The following is a 15,615-nucleotide window of genomic DNA, read 5'->3' as shown; positions in this document are numbered from 1 at the left end:
TTTCACTCTGAGAACTGGACATCAGGTCTTCTCCAGACAGGTTGTTATGGTCCAGGTTGTGGCACAGTGAAACCTTCAGGAATCAGGAGACCAGCTCGTGATCCTGCAGGGCCTGAATGTCCTCACCTTGTCCTCAGTGACTGAGACCTTCAACCAAATCTATTCCACATATGCAGACCTGTGACGTCCCCTCAGACAGGACTGGATTTGACTCTTCTTCATCTTGTTTTTTTAACAGCAAGCCAAAGATTCAGTGTTCACATGTAGACAAACTCCACAGCTACACGCTAACATTGGCCTAAATGCAGGACGCTCACATCTCCTCCTCTGCGACTCTTCATCATTGTCCTCCTCCTAGTCCTAGTCCTGGTCTACCGCTCAGCGCTGATCTTGTAGCGCAAGATGAAGTAAGCGATAAGCCTCAGAGAGAAGAAGAAGATGGCAAGCACGATGAAGTCCAGGTAGAGTTTGGCATCCAGCATGTCGAGCTCCTTCAGGATGGCCTCAGACTTCTGGAAGTGACATGTCTCATCTTCGTCACAGTGAAGATCTTCTCGATCCAGACCATAGATAGACAAGATGACGCCCTCAAAGCCGTATCTGAACAGCAACCAGGGGGAAGAAGAAACACACCAACGTTTAGAAAGGCATGAGGTGTGAATGAAAAAAAATAAAAATAAATAAATAATAATAATAATAATAATAAACTTTATTTATATAGCACCTTTCAAAACAAATGTTACAAGGTCCTGTACAACAAAATAACAACAATTAAAATGACAACCAGAACAAGTAAATAAAATCAAATAAAACCAGGAAAGACTTTCTGATAAAAATGAGTTTTAAGGAGTGATTTAAAACACAACACTGAAGAAGCTGACCTAATGTCCTCCGGTAGATCATTCCAGAGCCTTGGGGCCCGAACTGAGAATGCTTTTTCCCCCTTTGTCATCAGTCGGGCCCCAGGGACAGCTAAAAAAAACCTTTATCTGAGGATCTCAGAGTACGAGCAGAAGTGTACACAGATAAAAGGTCAGTGATGTATGCAGGACTAAAACCGTTGAGTGCTTTAAAAGTGATTAGTAAGATCTTAAAATCAATCCTAAAACGTACTGGAAGCCAGTGCAGGGAAGCTAAAACAGGCGTAATGTGCTCACGTTTCTTAGTTCTGGTTCTGCACTGACTGGAGTCTGTCCAGGGATTTTTGATTAAGACAGGTAAAAAGACTGTTACAATAATCCAGTCGTGATGAAATAAAAGCATGTAAAATCGTTTCTGTGTCTTTAAAAGATAAAAAGGATTGAATCTTTGAAATACAGTATTTCTAAGATGATAAAAGCAAGACTGAACAAGTTTGGTCGTGTGCTGTTCAAAGCTTAAGTCGCTATCAAACCAGACTCCAAGGTTTTTCGCGGAGGGTTTGATGCCATCTACTAATGGCCCAGCAGCTGACAGAATTTGGTTAGTCATCTGCTGGGACCCAAAGACCAGAACCTCTGTTTTGTTGTCATTGAGTTGAAGAAAATTTTGTGAAACAGAGCTGTGTGGAGCAGTGCCCCCACCTGACGTAGGAGATGTAGGACATCCACTGCAGGTACCAGGGGATGGTGTCGAAGCTGACAAAGAACCCTGAGAACAACAGCACCGGGATCGCTGTGACCGGACCCACAAACGTCGCCACCTGCAGGTGATAGACACTACTGAGTGAAATCAGCTCACCAACACACTTGACTTTGAGATCACACAGGTGAGCTCAGACAAAGGTAAAGTGACCTGCAGTGAGGTGGAGGCCGCCCCGATCAGCAGACCCAGACTCTGAGCCACCAGAGAGGTCAGGACCCCCAGAGACATGAAAAGGAAGAAGCGTCCAGCATCCGGAGGCTGAGCAGTCATCCAGTACACAATACTGCAGTAGACCACAGGGAAGACCACCTGCATGAGGACACAGGACAGGTCTCAGATTCATTTGGTTTAGGTTCAAGTTCAGGTTGATTGTTTTTGTTTCTGGGCTAAAAATTAACTTTTTCTTTTAACAAGGCCCTTTGTGTGAAGTAAAACCTGTTAAGACTGAATGTTGAGTGAATCATGTGTCTTGTAAACAACAGAGAAAAACAAAGGGGAGATAAAAGGACAGCGTTTGTGCTGAAGTCAGCCAGAGTCTGAACTCTAGAAAACTGCTCTGAAATCACTATAAATCATCTCTTTTTAACACAAGTAACTTAAAAGTTTAGTAAGAGCCAATTAAACTTTTCAAATGTTCATCCTACAGAGGGGAGGAGGAGGAAGAGGAGGAGACCAGCTGCACTGTGAGGATCACCTGAAAGGGGACGTCGGCCATGGTTTTCGCCAAGTAGTAGGCCTTCAGACTGTACCAGTAGTTCAGGTGTTCCCTCAGGAAAACTCCCATCTCCAGAGGAACTAAAACATAAACACACAAGTAACACATACATATGCATGCACACAACTACACAAACAAGTGGTGAGAGAATAAATACATTAAACCAGGTGATGGCAGCATAAGAGGTCTGATCAAAGTGAAGCTAACTTTACACATGAGCCATTGTGCAGTCATGGATTAGATGTAGATGGATTTTCTGCAGCTGTTCCAGATGTTTCATAGCAGCATTGTGTTGATGTGGACACTCACATGTGAGCACTGTGGGCATCAGAGCAGCAAACATGAGGAACAACATGGAGAAGAACAGGAACCCTGAGTTACTCAGAACCTTCTTGGCCTCATTCCCTATTCCCAGGTACAGCAGACCGATCAGAACGCCGATGCCGATGTGAGACGAGATCCTCAGGTGGGTCAGCACCTGCTCAACCAATGACAACATTTACTTTTACATTTACTAATGCTGTTCCGGCAGTGCCTGTAACTGACAACCAAGTGTTACTCACCGAGTCTCTGAGGATGCTGAGGAAGGTTCTCCTGAACAGGATGGAGAACTGGGTCATGCAGCTGGCCGAGAAGCTGTGACAACCTTCAGATGATGACTCCTGAGGGGGCGGGAAACACACAGTTACTTCTTCACCACTAAGACATAAAAACTTGGCTCTGATGGTTGGAGATCTTTGACATGTTCAGGCACTCCGACTCCTGCTCAGAAAACTAAACTGTAATTTCCACTTTATATGGATCTCATACAGAACTCAATCTAAGTGTGCTGTGTCTGTAGGTTCTTAGCCACCCAGGTCATAGTGGCTGTTAAATTAAGTGCTAAAGTTGAAGGCAAGTGGACCTCTTCAGTTCTTGAAGACACATCGCATGTCATCTGAAAGGCTTCTTCAGTTCTAAAAAAATGATGTAGAGAGTCCCACTCCCAGGTATTTAATCTTAGGGGAGATGACATCTTGGGAGTAGTCCTGAGAGTCGTTCATACTCCCATATAGGCTATTCACCATTTGGGTCATTATAGTCACCTGAGCCAAGGTATAAGAATCGGAAAGAAAATCTGTTGCATTTAACTTTAGCACTTCACAACAATCTGAGTGTAGGTCATTTTATATTGATAGGCAGCAGACTGGGCCTGGAGTTAGTAATTTAGGAGGATCAGAAACAGGGCAAGTCAGAGGCTTGTGCAACCCCACTGTACAGATATATAGATAAACAGCAACAGATTCAATTAGGTTTTCTGAACTTAATTGATCATATAAATATGAAATGAACACATTTTTTTAATGCAATGAAATTGTTGAGTCTCAGTGTATGTTAGATGCTTCATCCACAGATTGTAATTAAAGATGGACATAGCATCTGTGACGCCACCCACAGGTTTTTAAAGGGCAGTTTAGAGACTGAGGCAGAGGGAACTGCTCCATTGTCGCCATCTTGGCAGTGTCTGACTCTTAACTCCAAGCTAATCCAAAAATGGGCAAAGAGGTGGACCATGTGTTGTGCAGGTTTGTGGAAAGCATATACTCACCAACCTGACACTCAAACAGGCCATTCCCTAAACTCTACTTGACTTTAAGCCTGACAGTTGTCATGAAAGAGAAAGTTAGCTGGAAAGACCAGGTTTTTTTTTTTTACCAGACATGTTTATCTCTGTGGAAAAGTTGGACGTTTTACCATGGGAGTCTATGATCGCATTCTCACCTCCTCTGTGCGCTGCCACAGTAATGGATGGTGGTGTGTGTCTCCATTAAGCTCCGTCTGATAGTCCTTCTCACACTTCCTGTCCTGAACCGCCTTCACCAGCCTGACCGTCTGATCGCCGTACTCTCCAGACGCCACCTCCATCACTGTGGTAGAGGTGCAGCAGTGAGCCAGAGAACATCAAGGAGAACCGATGGCAATTAACCGCGGTGGCAGGTCTTACCGAAATCAGCAGGGTTGTGGTAGGTGGGGCAGTTGAGTCCAAGGTCTCTCAGGTAGGGAACCAGACTAGAGACCTTCCCTCTGTAGATACACTGACCCTGACTCAGGACGTACAGCTGAAACAAACACCCAGTAACATCCATCACAGGTCAGAACAGTTCCACAGTTCATGTCGATCCAACAGGTTTTGCTGCTCCAGCTCTGTCCCTGAACGTAATGTGGTGTAGTGAGGAGAACCTGTGTGTTGTGTGCTGTGATCACCTTGTCAAACAGTTCAAACAGTTTGGCGCTGGGTTGGTGGATGGTGCAGATGACGGTTCGTCCTCCCTGAGCCAGAGCTTTCAACAGAGACACCACCTGGAAACAGGAGGAGCTGTCCAAACCACTAGGACACAGAGAGAGATGTGGACAGATGGAGTGAAATAAAGAGACAGAGACAGGAAAGGACAGGGATCAGGACTCCCAATGATCCAAGCAGATGTCATATCCTGACTATGATGAGAAGCACTAAGTGTAAAAACCCTGCTAGTCCCAACCTGAGCTGCTGTTCTGTAACCTTGGTCTTATAGGACACCATCCACTTAGACAGAACAACCATGTCTGACCTCAGACCAGAAGCTGGTTCAGGTCTAGGACCTGGTTTGTAACTCCAACCTCAGCACAACACAAACCTGCCCCCTTTGATTCAGACCAGGAAACCCCTACAAGACCCTGACTGTCCTTCACCACATCCACCCAGAGGACCCATAAGATCCAGGTCCACCATAACCCAGTTTCATTTAAAATTACTGAAGTCATTAAATCCAACATCTTCTTGGCATCTTTTGTTGTCATTTTTATTGTCAATTCTATGGATCACTCATACACAGGATTGACAATAAAAATCTTTGAATCTTCTGTTCCAGGTACTTACAGCGATTCATTGAAGCTCATTAATCTTTGTCAGATTATAACAAATTTACTTTAGTTTTGGGAGTTGATAAAGATCATTTCAAACAGCTGAAAGCACAGTGTGATCAAACAGTTCACAAATCTGCTGTATCTCTTAACATGTCAGTTTTTCTGTTCACTTTTCTGTCCAGCCTGATAAAGTCCCCACACCAGTAGAAACAAGGTTATTTGATTGTGACTGGATTCCAGACAAAAATAGAAAAACAAGACTGAAACAACATTTTTTTTAAATGTTTGTAAGAAACTCTTTTCTTCAAGAAATGATAAATGTGAGACACAGAAGTTAAGATACAAAGATAATAATGAGACGATTATACCACTGACCATCACTAGATTTCATCAAATAACCACACGTTGACAGAAACCAATGAGTATTTTGGTCATATGACTAAATCTACATCAGAATCAGGTCCCAAATGGAACCTGACAGTCACTGACACAGCTGTGGTTCTTGATCTGACCTGGTGGGCTCATCGAAGAACATGACCGGTGGGTTGTTGACAAGCTCCAGAGCAATGGCTAGTCTTTTCCTCTGACCCCCCGATAGGTGAGACGTCCTGGTTTTAGCACACTCCAGTAAACCCAGAGCCATCAGAATCTCTCTGACCTGAGCATACACAGAGGACCAGAAGGTAAACATCTGTAATCAATAGCATGACCCAGAATCATCCAGAGGTGGAACTCACCATCTCTCTGCGAGCCTCCGCCTTCTCCTGCAGCTTCAGGTTGGCTGAGACCTGTAGAGAGAAGAAGATGATGTCTCACTGCAGCATCTGAAACCCACCGCACTGATACAGGACTGGATCAGAGAGACGGGATCAGTTCTGACCTCTGTGGTACAAACTTGGTCCGGCAAATACAACACTAGTACACAATACTATACACTAGACATCATGTTAGTCAATGAGTTCAGAGCTAAGGTTACCTGTGTAACCGTGAACCAAAACAAAGATTTAAAAAAAAAAGTTCTCCTTGACAACCAGGCAGGTTTAATTTCAGATGTAATGTTTTTACATAAATGGGATGGGTTGCTTTTCAGTGAGTAAAACAATGAAGAAATAGATTATCTGTCCTGGTAGGAGGTTTAATCTGTGCAGATGGTCTGAACTCTCAGTGTAAACTCTCAAATCATCATCATCATCATCACCATCATCATCATCATCATTGTAATCTGTACCATCATGGCCTCCTGTACTGTGAGGTGGGGCAGCAGCATGTCGTCCTGCATGATGTAACAGGAAACCTTCCTGAAGGAGCGCAGGTCTCTGGGCTGACAGTTGATCAGGATCTCCCCCTTCATCCCGGTCTCTCTGTAAAGACACAGGAACACACTGTTACAGGACCAGACTACAGATACAGGACCAATCTACAGATACAGGATCAGACTACAGATACAGGACCAATCTACAGATACAGGACCAGACTACAGATACAGGATCAATCTACAGATACAGGATCAGACTACAGATACAGGACCAATCTACAGATACAGGACCAATCTACAGATACAGGATCAGACTACAGATACAGGATCAGACTACAGATACAGGACCAATCTACAGATACAGGATCAGACTACGGATACAGGATACACATACATACTACATAGTCACCAATACAGACAACAGATTGCTGAATTCTCACTTATTAATGTCACAGTGTCTCATGTGTTTGTCCATCCTCAGCTGACCTTCCTGAGCTTTCTATCCTTTTCTTGTGTAGTTATGTTTACATTTAGTTATGTGTTGAACGGGCTGCAGAAAGCTGTGGAGCAGACATGATTGTGTGCTGTGGAGATAATGCTGATCTGACACATGCACAGAGACTGAACCATGAAGCTTGAAGAGCAGTACACATTCAGTGTAGTATATTAGTGTAGTACATATAAGTTGTGAAGCAGCAGTGGCACAGACTGGGTCATCATCCTCTCATATTTTCTACACAGTATTCAATAAAGCAGACAGACAGTACATGTTCCTGGTTCTGTAGGATGAGGCTTTAAAGAGGCTACTACCACTGAGAAAACTCACCTGTACCCAGCTAGGATATTCATGAGGGTGGACTTTCCGGCTCCTGAGGGCCCCATGATGGCCACCAGGTCCCCGCTGGTAAATTTCCCAGAGATCCCTTTGAGCAGAGTTTTGTAACCTGAGGCAGAACAGAAACAATCAGTGAGCAGGTTCCCAGCCAGTCTCAGAACAGTTCTTTGTCCACAGCCCCGCGAGTCAGGTTTCACATGAGTTTGAAGGTTTTTCTCTCAGACAAGTTTCACTTTAATCTACTCACATTCACACAGATTCTCACTGACGGGCTGACAAAGCTCAGGTCACAGGTGATCGCATACCTCAGGTCCAGGACGCAGCAGAGTCGGTTACAAGTCTTTAAGTTTGTTCGGTCCTACATCGTTCACAGCTTCCTGCTCTTTAGTTTTTCTACTGTGTTCTCTCTGTGTGTGGTTACACTTGGCTTTAATGTGCTTTGCATCAAGTATTTGGATGTTTTGATTTGTTGCTGCTCTTCTGCACAAAGTGTTGGTACATGTTGAAGAGGATTTATGGTGTTAGTGTGTATGTAGAGATGCTGTTGACTGGCCTCATCGGTGATTACCTATATATAGATGGAGGAGGATCACTCTTTATATTTATCTCATGTAAACTGTCTATGGTTACTGGGCTTCTGACTGTTACCAAACATTATTTCGCTGTTTGCCAAAAATGATAAAAGAAGTCTCTTATGTATCATAATTAATCATAATCATATGCATCACCATTGTGATTAATAAAGTTCAGAAGGTTGATCAACTGTGAATTAATTGCCAGTTCTTAGATAACTGAATATTAATTTCAATCGCAGTTTGAGCAGGTGTCAGTCTCTCCAGTATCACAGTAAATGAAAAAAACATTTCAATCTTCTATTTACTATTTCTACCAACATGTTCCATTCCAAGTTGTCACTTTACATTTCTATTTACACGGCACTTGTTTATAATTTATCATCAGTAAGCAAAGATGTAAGAAGGGGTTTGATCTGTGTAAAAGGTGTGAAAATGTGTCTGAATAAACACTCTCTTCCTGTGTTAAAACAATAAAATCAAAACAACAACAAACTGAAACGTTCATCTGTCACCTCCACGGAAAGAATGTCATTACTTTATTAATTACACAAATTGGGGTTACCATGGAAACCAAACGGGAGGAGGAGGATGGTGAGGATAACCTGCAGTAACCACTGCAGTGTTTATCTGCTGATGGAGGCTGAACTTTCTTTAATGAGATTATCAGATTTTTTCTGACTGAGTCGGATTTAATCTTCTCTGACCGACCATAACCTCTACTGCACTGACACACACGCTGATACACACACACAGGCACACACACACTCTACTGCACTGACACATCAAGGCCATAATTCGATTTTTTCAACTGTCATGTAAACTTACTGACCGACACACACACACACACACACACACAGATACACTAATATACACACTAATACATACACTACTGCACGGTTACACACTGATTCATGCACTGACAGACAGACACATGTGACACACACACTGAATCACCCGCTGCACACATTGATACACACACGACTGCACTGACACACACACTGAAAACACACTCTCCTGAATTGATACACACTGTACTGCAAAAACACACTGTACTACAGTGCTCTACACTGCACTGTAACATAACCCATTGTAATGTAATAATACACAATGTACTGTAATAATACACACTACAGTGATACACACTTCACTGCAGAGACTGTCTTTGATTTTTCCAGTATGCCATTATACACACACTTAGTATTTAGGTCACTGTGTCACAGTAACACTACTCTACTGTGTCCAACTACTTGTATTGATACTGATAAATTAATATAATCTGGGACTAGGGGAGACAAATCATTTAAATCCTTCAGATATTGATTCTGTATTTGTGTATGATTGAGAAGTTCCATGCTGTCTGAGGATTAATGTCAGGCTCAGCTGTTCTCCTGATACTAATACTTATTGGAAAAAAAACTGCAGTGTCTCTAGCTAACAGACAGGAGTATATAATCACATGCCATAAATACAGACACTTAGTAACAGGAGGTGTACCAGGATGTTGGTACATACTTAGACCAGGAGAGTTTTGTGTTGCGAATCAGCCGTGATCTGAGAGCTGGTTATGTGCTTTTGATTTCCGTGATCAGAGTGTCACCTGGCAATCAGCAGCAGACTGTCTTCAACCTTGTCTCACAGGAAGAACTAACTGTGATTGGATGTGTTGGGTGACGGGTGCTCTCTTTCCCTCTGTTGACTGTCAGGCAAACATTCAGCGGTGATCAGGAACATCCAGTCATGCAGCTAAAGTTTTGTGGTGACTAGAAACAGCTCTTCTTCGTAACAGATTAGAGACGATGAACTGCAGTAACCTCATTAACACTCACCAACCATTAGTTACTCAGCTAGAGCTGTTTGTGAGACATACCCATGATGCGTCAGGACCGAGAACCTGTACATCATCTTACGTCACTTATCCAAGCCTGTTTCAGTGTTTCAGGTTTCATCATTTCTCTGGTGTTTCACCGTAACAACAGCACGATCATGGGGTCGTCCTCACATCTGAACAGTGTTCTCAGTGAAACTCTGTTTTCTAATCCCTGTCAGAACAAAGAGTCAAACTGCTGCTGCACGAGGAATCTGATCTGTTGGAGGCTGACAGCATCTCATTATAGACTCAAGAGAGTGAAACAGCAGCTCATAGAGACTAACAACAGGCAAACAACAGACCAATAACAGACCAATAACAGACCAATAACAGACCAACAACAGACTAATAACAGGCCGATAAAAGACCAATAACAGGCCAATAACAGACCGATAACAGACCACCAACAGGCTAATAACAGGCCAATAACAGAGGTCCAAATCAGATCACAGTGTGGTGATTTCATCCAGCTGTAGCCTGTACTACCTGCTGCTCTGAGCTGTTTAATTCTTTTTTAAACTGGTTCAGATCAGGTTTCACATCTTTCTGAACTTTTTGTTCCAGCAGATTCTGTTGTTCAGTCTTTTCTTCCTTTTGTCTTTAAATGGTGAAACACGATACAAGCTTTTCTGCCCACATTCACACTGCCAAACATTTCACTTCCTGAGTTAAACTGACAAAAAAAATTTCTTCTTCTATATTCCATTGCAATACTCTACTTAATATTTTTAAAGAGATGAGTGTAATGCTTCAACGGCTCTAAAATAGCACATTTGAATATTACTGTAGTAATATTATTTATAACTTTGACAGCAGACATGTTTGACAGCAGACATGTTTGAAATCAGACGACAGATGTGACCAATCATCAGTCAGATCAATGAATGACCAGGGGATTAATCACATCAAAGGACACCTGATGTGAGAGACACTGCACGTGTGTGTACCTGGCTGTAGGTGTGTGTTTCAAATGATCATTTTTGGGGGGCATTTCTGCCTGTATTTGGACAGGACAGTGGAGAAGGACAGGGTAGGTAGAGGGAGAGAAAGTGGACAACATGCCGCCAAGCCTACGTGGCAGGTGTTCCACCAGGTGAGTCAGTGGGGCGTCCCCGTGGGTGTGTATTCAGACTGACAGTGTGTCTGGGGCCTCAGTGAAGCATCAGTCATCATCGGTCAGTGACGGCTGCTGGTGTTTCTGTTGTCGTCTTCATGTTTGTATTTTATTTTCTCAGCGGTGAGACACAGAGCTGCTTCTAATCTGACCTGCAGCTATTTACAGCAGGGGACCCCGACTGAGATTAACAGATTACGGCCTGATAATCCACACACACACACAGGGAGAGAGAGAGCATCCCCATCAGACTCTGATAATAATAAACTGTTGCTTGTTGTGCCTGTTTCCGTGTGTGAAATCATCTTGTGTGTTCTCTTGGCGCAGAGCACACTGACCTTAAGGTTGTTAATTTATCATCTAAACCGACAAGCCGCTGTTGGCTGAGTTGAGAGGGACCGGGTTAAAAGGTTTTACTTCCTCCTTCAGTCTGTGGCATTAGTAAAGTAGTGTGAGACTGGACAGACATGACCAATGCACCATGGGAACAGTGGATGAGAGGCTGAGTTTCCTCCTCTCACGTGCAGATTGACGACTGAGGAGTTTCCTGTCAAGTTTAACCGCCTGCACTCTCTGACAGGGGAGACGCAGGTGGAAGCTAACGCACTCTGCTGACCGATAATAACCTGATGTCTGCTTAACCTGCAGGAGCTTAATGATTGAAAACCAGTTCACAGCATCTCCAGCATCCTCAGTGCAGATATGGAGTGGATACAAACTCTGTCCAACAGCTCTCATGGGCGATGATAAGCTCAGACAAAGTGGAGATGGAGCACACACTGATAAATAATTTACATGCCTCTGTTTTTCATGATTCTTATTCTTTTTCTCAAAAACAGATGCTGGTAAAGGGAAGAGGGAAGTCTCACAGCGCATAGACCAATAGGATCAGAGACATATGGAGAAAATAACACCTGTGATTGGTCAGTCAGTTCTGTTTGTGTTTCAGGTGCTGGACGAGACTGGTCAAGCGCTCCATATCTGCAGAGGGACAGTGGACATCAGACCTGATGCTCAGTGTCCAGGATTTAGATTCACCTTGTTAACACAGTGGACCGAAGTTTGTTTAGTCAAGTTAAAGTAGGTCAGAGCATCAAATGAACAGACACCGTTTAATCATTTAATTTGGCTTCACTGTTTTCCAGGCAGCAAATCAAATCCAGCCCATACGTGGGCCACATGCTTGCTTTCGTCTGGCACAGTATACACCTGGTTCCTTGACCCAAATCTGGCCCATATACAGAATAACTCTACTTCCACATCTGGACCAGTTCTGGCACACAAACACACACACAGGAAACCTTTTGGTTGTCAGATCAGGCCAGACTTGGGCTTAGGAAGCATGCACAATGGACATGTTGGCAAGAAGTTTCATTTAGTTAATCGTTACTGGCCTCAAGAGTTTTAATTGTTCTAAATAACAAATGAATAATCATCCTGAGAACATCAGTGTCACATTTGCCTTTGATTCTGACGAGTCACCTGATGTTCAGACAAACATACAAACAAGCAGCAGATTACCATCAAGTCTGACGTGGACGCTTCAATCATGTTGACTGACTGAACTCAGAATGACAAGAATAACATAATAATAATCAGAGCAGTGTATGATGTCAGTGTGCAGTAGTATAACTAGAACTATAACCAGATGTGATGTGCGGTTGAGGAAAATCAGTGGATCTACGGTAGATTGAGAATCAGATGTGGTTCGGTACCTTTCCTCCTCCACCAGGGGCCCTCTCTGATGGAGTAGGAGACGTCTTTGAACTCGATGTTGACCGCTGGTCTCCGTGGTAGCGAGGAGAACCTCTGGGCCTCCGTCAGGTTGTTGTCCACCTTCTTCAGGTGTCGCTGCAGCAGCGGTGTCTGCTGGCTGCCCGCCGGCCGCTTGCTGACCACCTCGTCCATACAAACACACACCGTCCGGGGGTCCAACATCAGGTCCGGGGGCCCGTTTGTGTTCTGAAGGTGAGATCAGAAGCTGAGGTGAGAGTCTGAACCTTAAAGATCATCGGACAACCCAGAAGCTTTACTTGTCTTCCTGGCCACTTTACAACTAGGACACGTACATACACCACACCCATACACTGAGCGAAAAGCCACCTGAGGCAATGGGTGGTTCAGTATTTTGCCCAAGGACACAGACTGAAGAAGCTGGTTGCTGAACCACCAAGTTCCTATACAGTCCAGAGCCAATAAATCAGCAACCAATCGTTGGTTTTAGTCTTAACCCTCCAACAACACTACATGCTGCTGCACAGCTCAGTAGAGACATGAAGATCACGAAGCTGCAGGTTTAATCCAGAAGTCAGTGCTCTGCTGGCTCCAGGTTGAGCAGCAGGTGGTGTTCAGGTGTGACAACAACTCAGGCAGGTGGGAAGTACGGCCTTGTGCACACACAGTGAAGATCTGCAATGAGCTGCTCTACATCCATGTTTGTAGAAACACACAACTACCTCACAGGAGACACACTCGGTGCTCGTCATGACTGTAGCTTCAGAACTGACACGTGCACAAGTTGCACAGGTTGGCGTCTTTTTCACAAGGAGTGTGTGTGTCGTCAGCCTGCTCCGTGCATCGCAGGACTGTGCTGGTGTGGAGCGTCAGCAGATGCAGAGCAGTGATGTGCACAGATTAGCCGTCAACTGGCTCGCTGTTGTTGTGTATATGGGACAGCGTGTGAGCAGCCTGCTCCATATGGGACACTAATCTGCAGGACAGAGCACAGCTTAGCCAGCAGGCTGAAAAACAGCCTGACCCAACATCATGCACCATCATCATTAACCACAGTATCAATGCACACATCAACTGATCACCTGCATCACTAAAAGCAAGGCAGCCAGAACAGACAGAGACTTGTTGTCCACTGTGTCTGTCTGTGGTGTGTGGTCTGTTGTGGCTCAGATGGTAGAGAGGTGTTATCAGGTTCGATTCCTGGTTCCTTCTGTTGCCATGTGAGTGTGTGTGTGTGACCTGTAGCATGAGGCTCTTGAAGAGGTCAAGAAGATCCATAAACCATCAGTGTTTAATACATGTCCACTACAGTTTGTCCAACATGTCTCTGCATTTAGTCTCCATTTACTGTCCATCATGTCTGAACTGTGTCTTTACCGTCACTAAACTGTTTCATCTACTATGCGGCCACCATTAGTCCACCTAATTTCCAGCATAACTCCAGTTTGTCTTTCCACTCGTTGTCCACTACGTGTCCTACGACTGTTAACTGTCTTCATTGTGTCAAAGCTCAATAACACAAATCTCACATATTCTTTCTCTGCCTGTCTCCACTACATGTCAACATCCTGTTTCCAGTATGTTTCCAGTTTGAGTCCAGTCTGTCCTCAGTACTCACCATTATGATGGAGTTGGTGACGGTGGGGTTGTGGATGGACCAGGCGGCCATCAGACAGGCCATGGCCAAGAGACAGCAACACTCTCACACTCTGCCTCTCTCACACACATCTGATCACGTCTCACCCCCCTCCCCACACACACACACACACATACACACGCCCTGACGGTTGACCACGCCCCCACCATTAGCCCCGCCCCTGGGCAGACAGACACTGCCCCTCTGTGGACAAGAAAAAGAGCTGTATTTGTGCTTCAGTACTGGTGATTGGTTGGTCAGTGTGAGAACAACTGAGTTACAGCTGCTGTGACTCATGTTTACTACTGAGTTATTGTTACTATTATTACTATTACTATTACTGAGTTAATTAGAGGAGAGGGTTGTACCATGCTGTCCTATTCTATGGTTGCCTTGTGTCACTATGTTGTATGTCAAATCAACTGTCTCTAGTTCCAAAACTCAGACCTGACAAAAATAAATCTTGCACAGGAATCGATGTGAAGCAACTGCAGACTGAAAACAAGACGTCAGTCTGACCACACATCTGGAGATGTTTTCTGTCCTCGTTCTCCCGTCTGATGATCACATTGTTGTTTTTAGATGTTTTATTAAAACATCTGAAATCTCTGATGTGGATTCTCACACATTCTGACCCAAGTCAAGTCAATGTGGAGGAAACAGTGAAGCAGTAACATCTGCTACCAAGTGAAACAAGCCAATCAGAGCTACAGAGAAATAAAGCAGCTTCATGGCAGCGCTCTACCTGCTCTGATTGCTGCCATACATGGAAAACACGGGAAAATGTTTGCACCATCACAACATGAACGGGTTGTAATCAATGCCGCTGTACAGTTGTAGACACTGTTGTAAAGTGTCCAGGATCTACACACGTCACACATTCTGACCCAAGTCAAGTCCCGAGAAAGGACAAAGGACCTTATTCCAGTTGTTGTTTTCAGGGTTAACCGGGTTTGTGTCACTCGTCACTGGGTGATACAAACTTCATCATACAGATGATGTTGGAGGATGCCCTACTTTTATAAACACCACAAAAGCTGTTAGTATTACATTTATTTAGAACATTCGGTGGAGAGAAAATGTTTTGTGAACACAGGCCTGAAATATCTAAACAGTCATCTCCAGCAGCAACCTGTGTGTGTTTGTGTGTATGTGCGTGTGTGTATCTGCAGGTTTTCATAAGTATTGTAGATGGACTGTGCAGGTTCCTGTCCCAGTGGATTTAAGTCTGTTATTAACTAGAATCTCTATAGGAGAGGAGCTTTTACATGTTTCACTAGTAGATTCTGTAATTAGTTTATTTGCTAGTAGAGTCCCTCTTCTCAGGGCCTCTTAATTATGACCTGGTTTACTGCTGCCAGCGCTCCCTCTGCTGGGT

General features: G+C 44.0%; 1 protein-coding gene across 1 annotated transcript; it reads right to left on the bottom strand.

Annotated features, from left to right (window-relative positions):
- Positions 1-318: 318 nt before the first annotated feature.
- abcg1 (ATP-binding cassette, sub-family G (WHITE), member 1) lies at positions 319-14,282 on the bottom strand (the record flags this gene model as incomplete). The annotated part of the gene is made up of 15 exons (XM_083985329.1): positions 319-600; positions 1,563-1,681; positions 1,774-1,932; positions 2,318-2,418; positions 2,648-2,816; positions 2,902-3,000; positions 4,100-4,245; positions 4,323-4,437; positions 4,583-4,706; positions 5,734-5,879; positions 5,959-6,009; positions 6,450-6,582; positions 7,303-7,420; positions 12,583-12,829; positions 14,220-14,282. 15 exons carry the CDS (start codon positions 14,280-14,282, stop codon positions 372-374), a joined length of 2,019 nt encoding a protein of 672 aa, XP_083841455.1. The 3' UTR covers positions 319-371.
- Between the last annotated feature and the right edge of the window lie 1,333 nt (positions 14,283-15,615).

This window comes from Trachurus trachurus (genome assembly GCF_905171665.1).
Source record: "Trachurus trachurus genome assembly, chromosome: 13".
Lineage (NCBI taxonomy): Eukaryota > Metazoa > Chordata > Actinopteri > Carangiformes > Carangidae > Trachurus > Trachurus trachurus.
The sequence above is the reverse complement of the archived record's forward strand: the minus strand, read 5'-3'. Positions and strand labels throughout refer to the sequence as shown.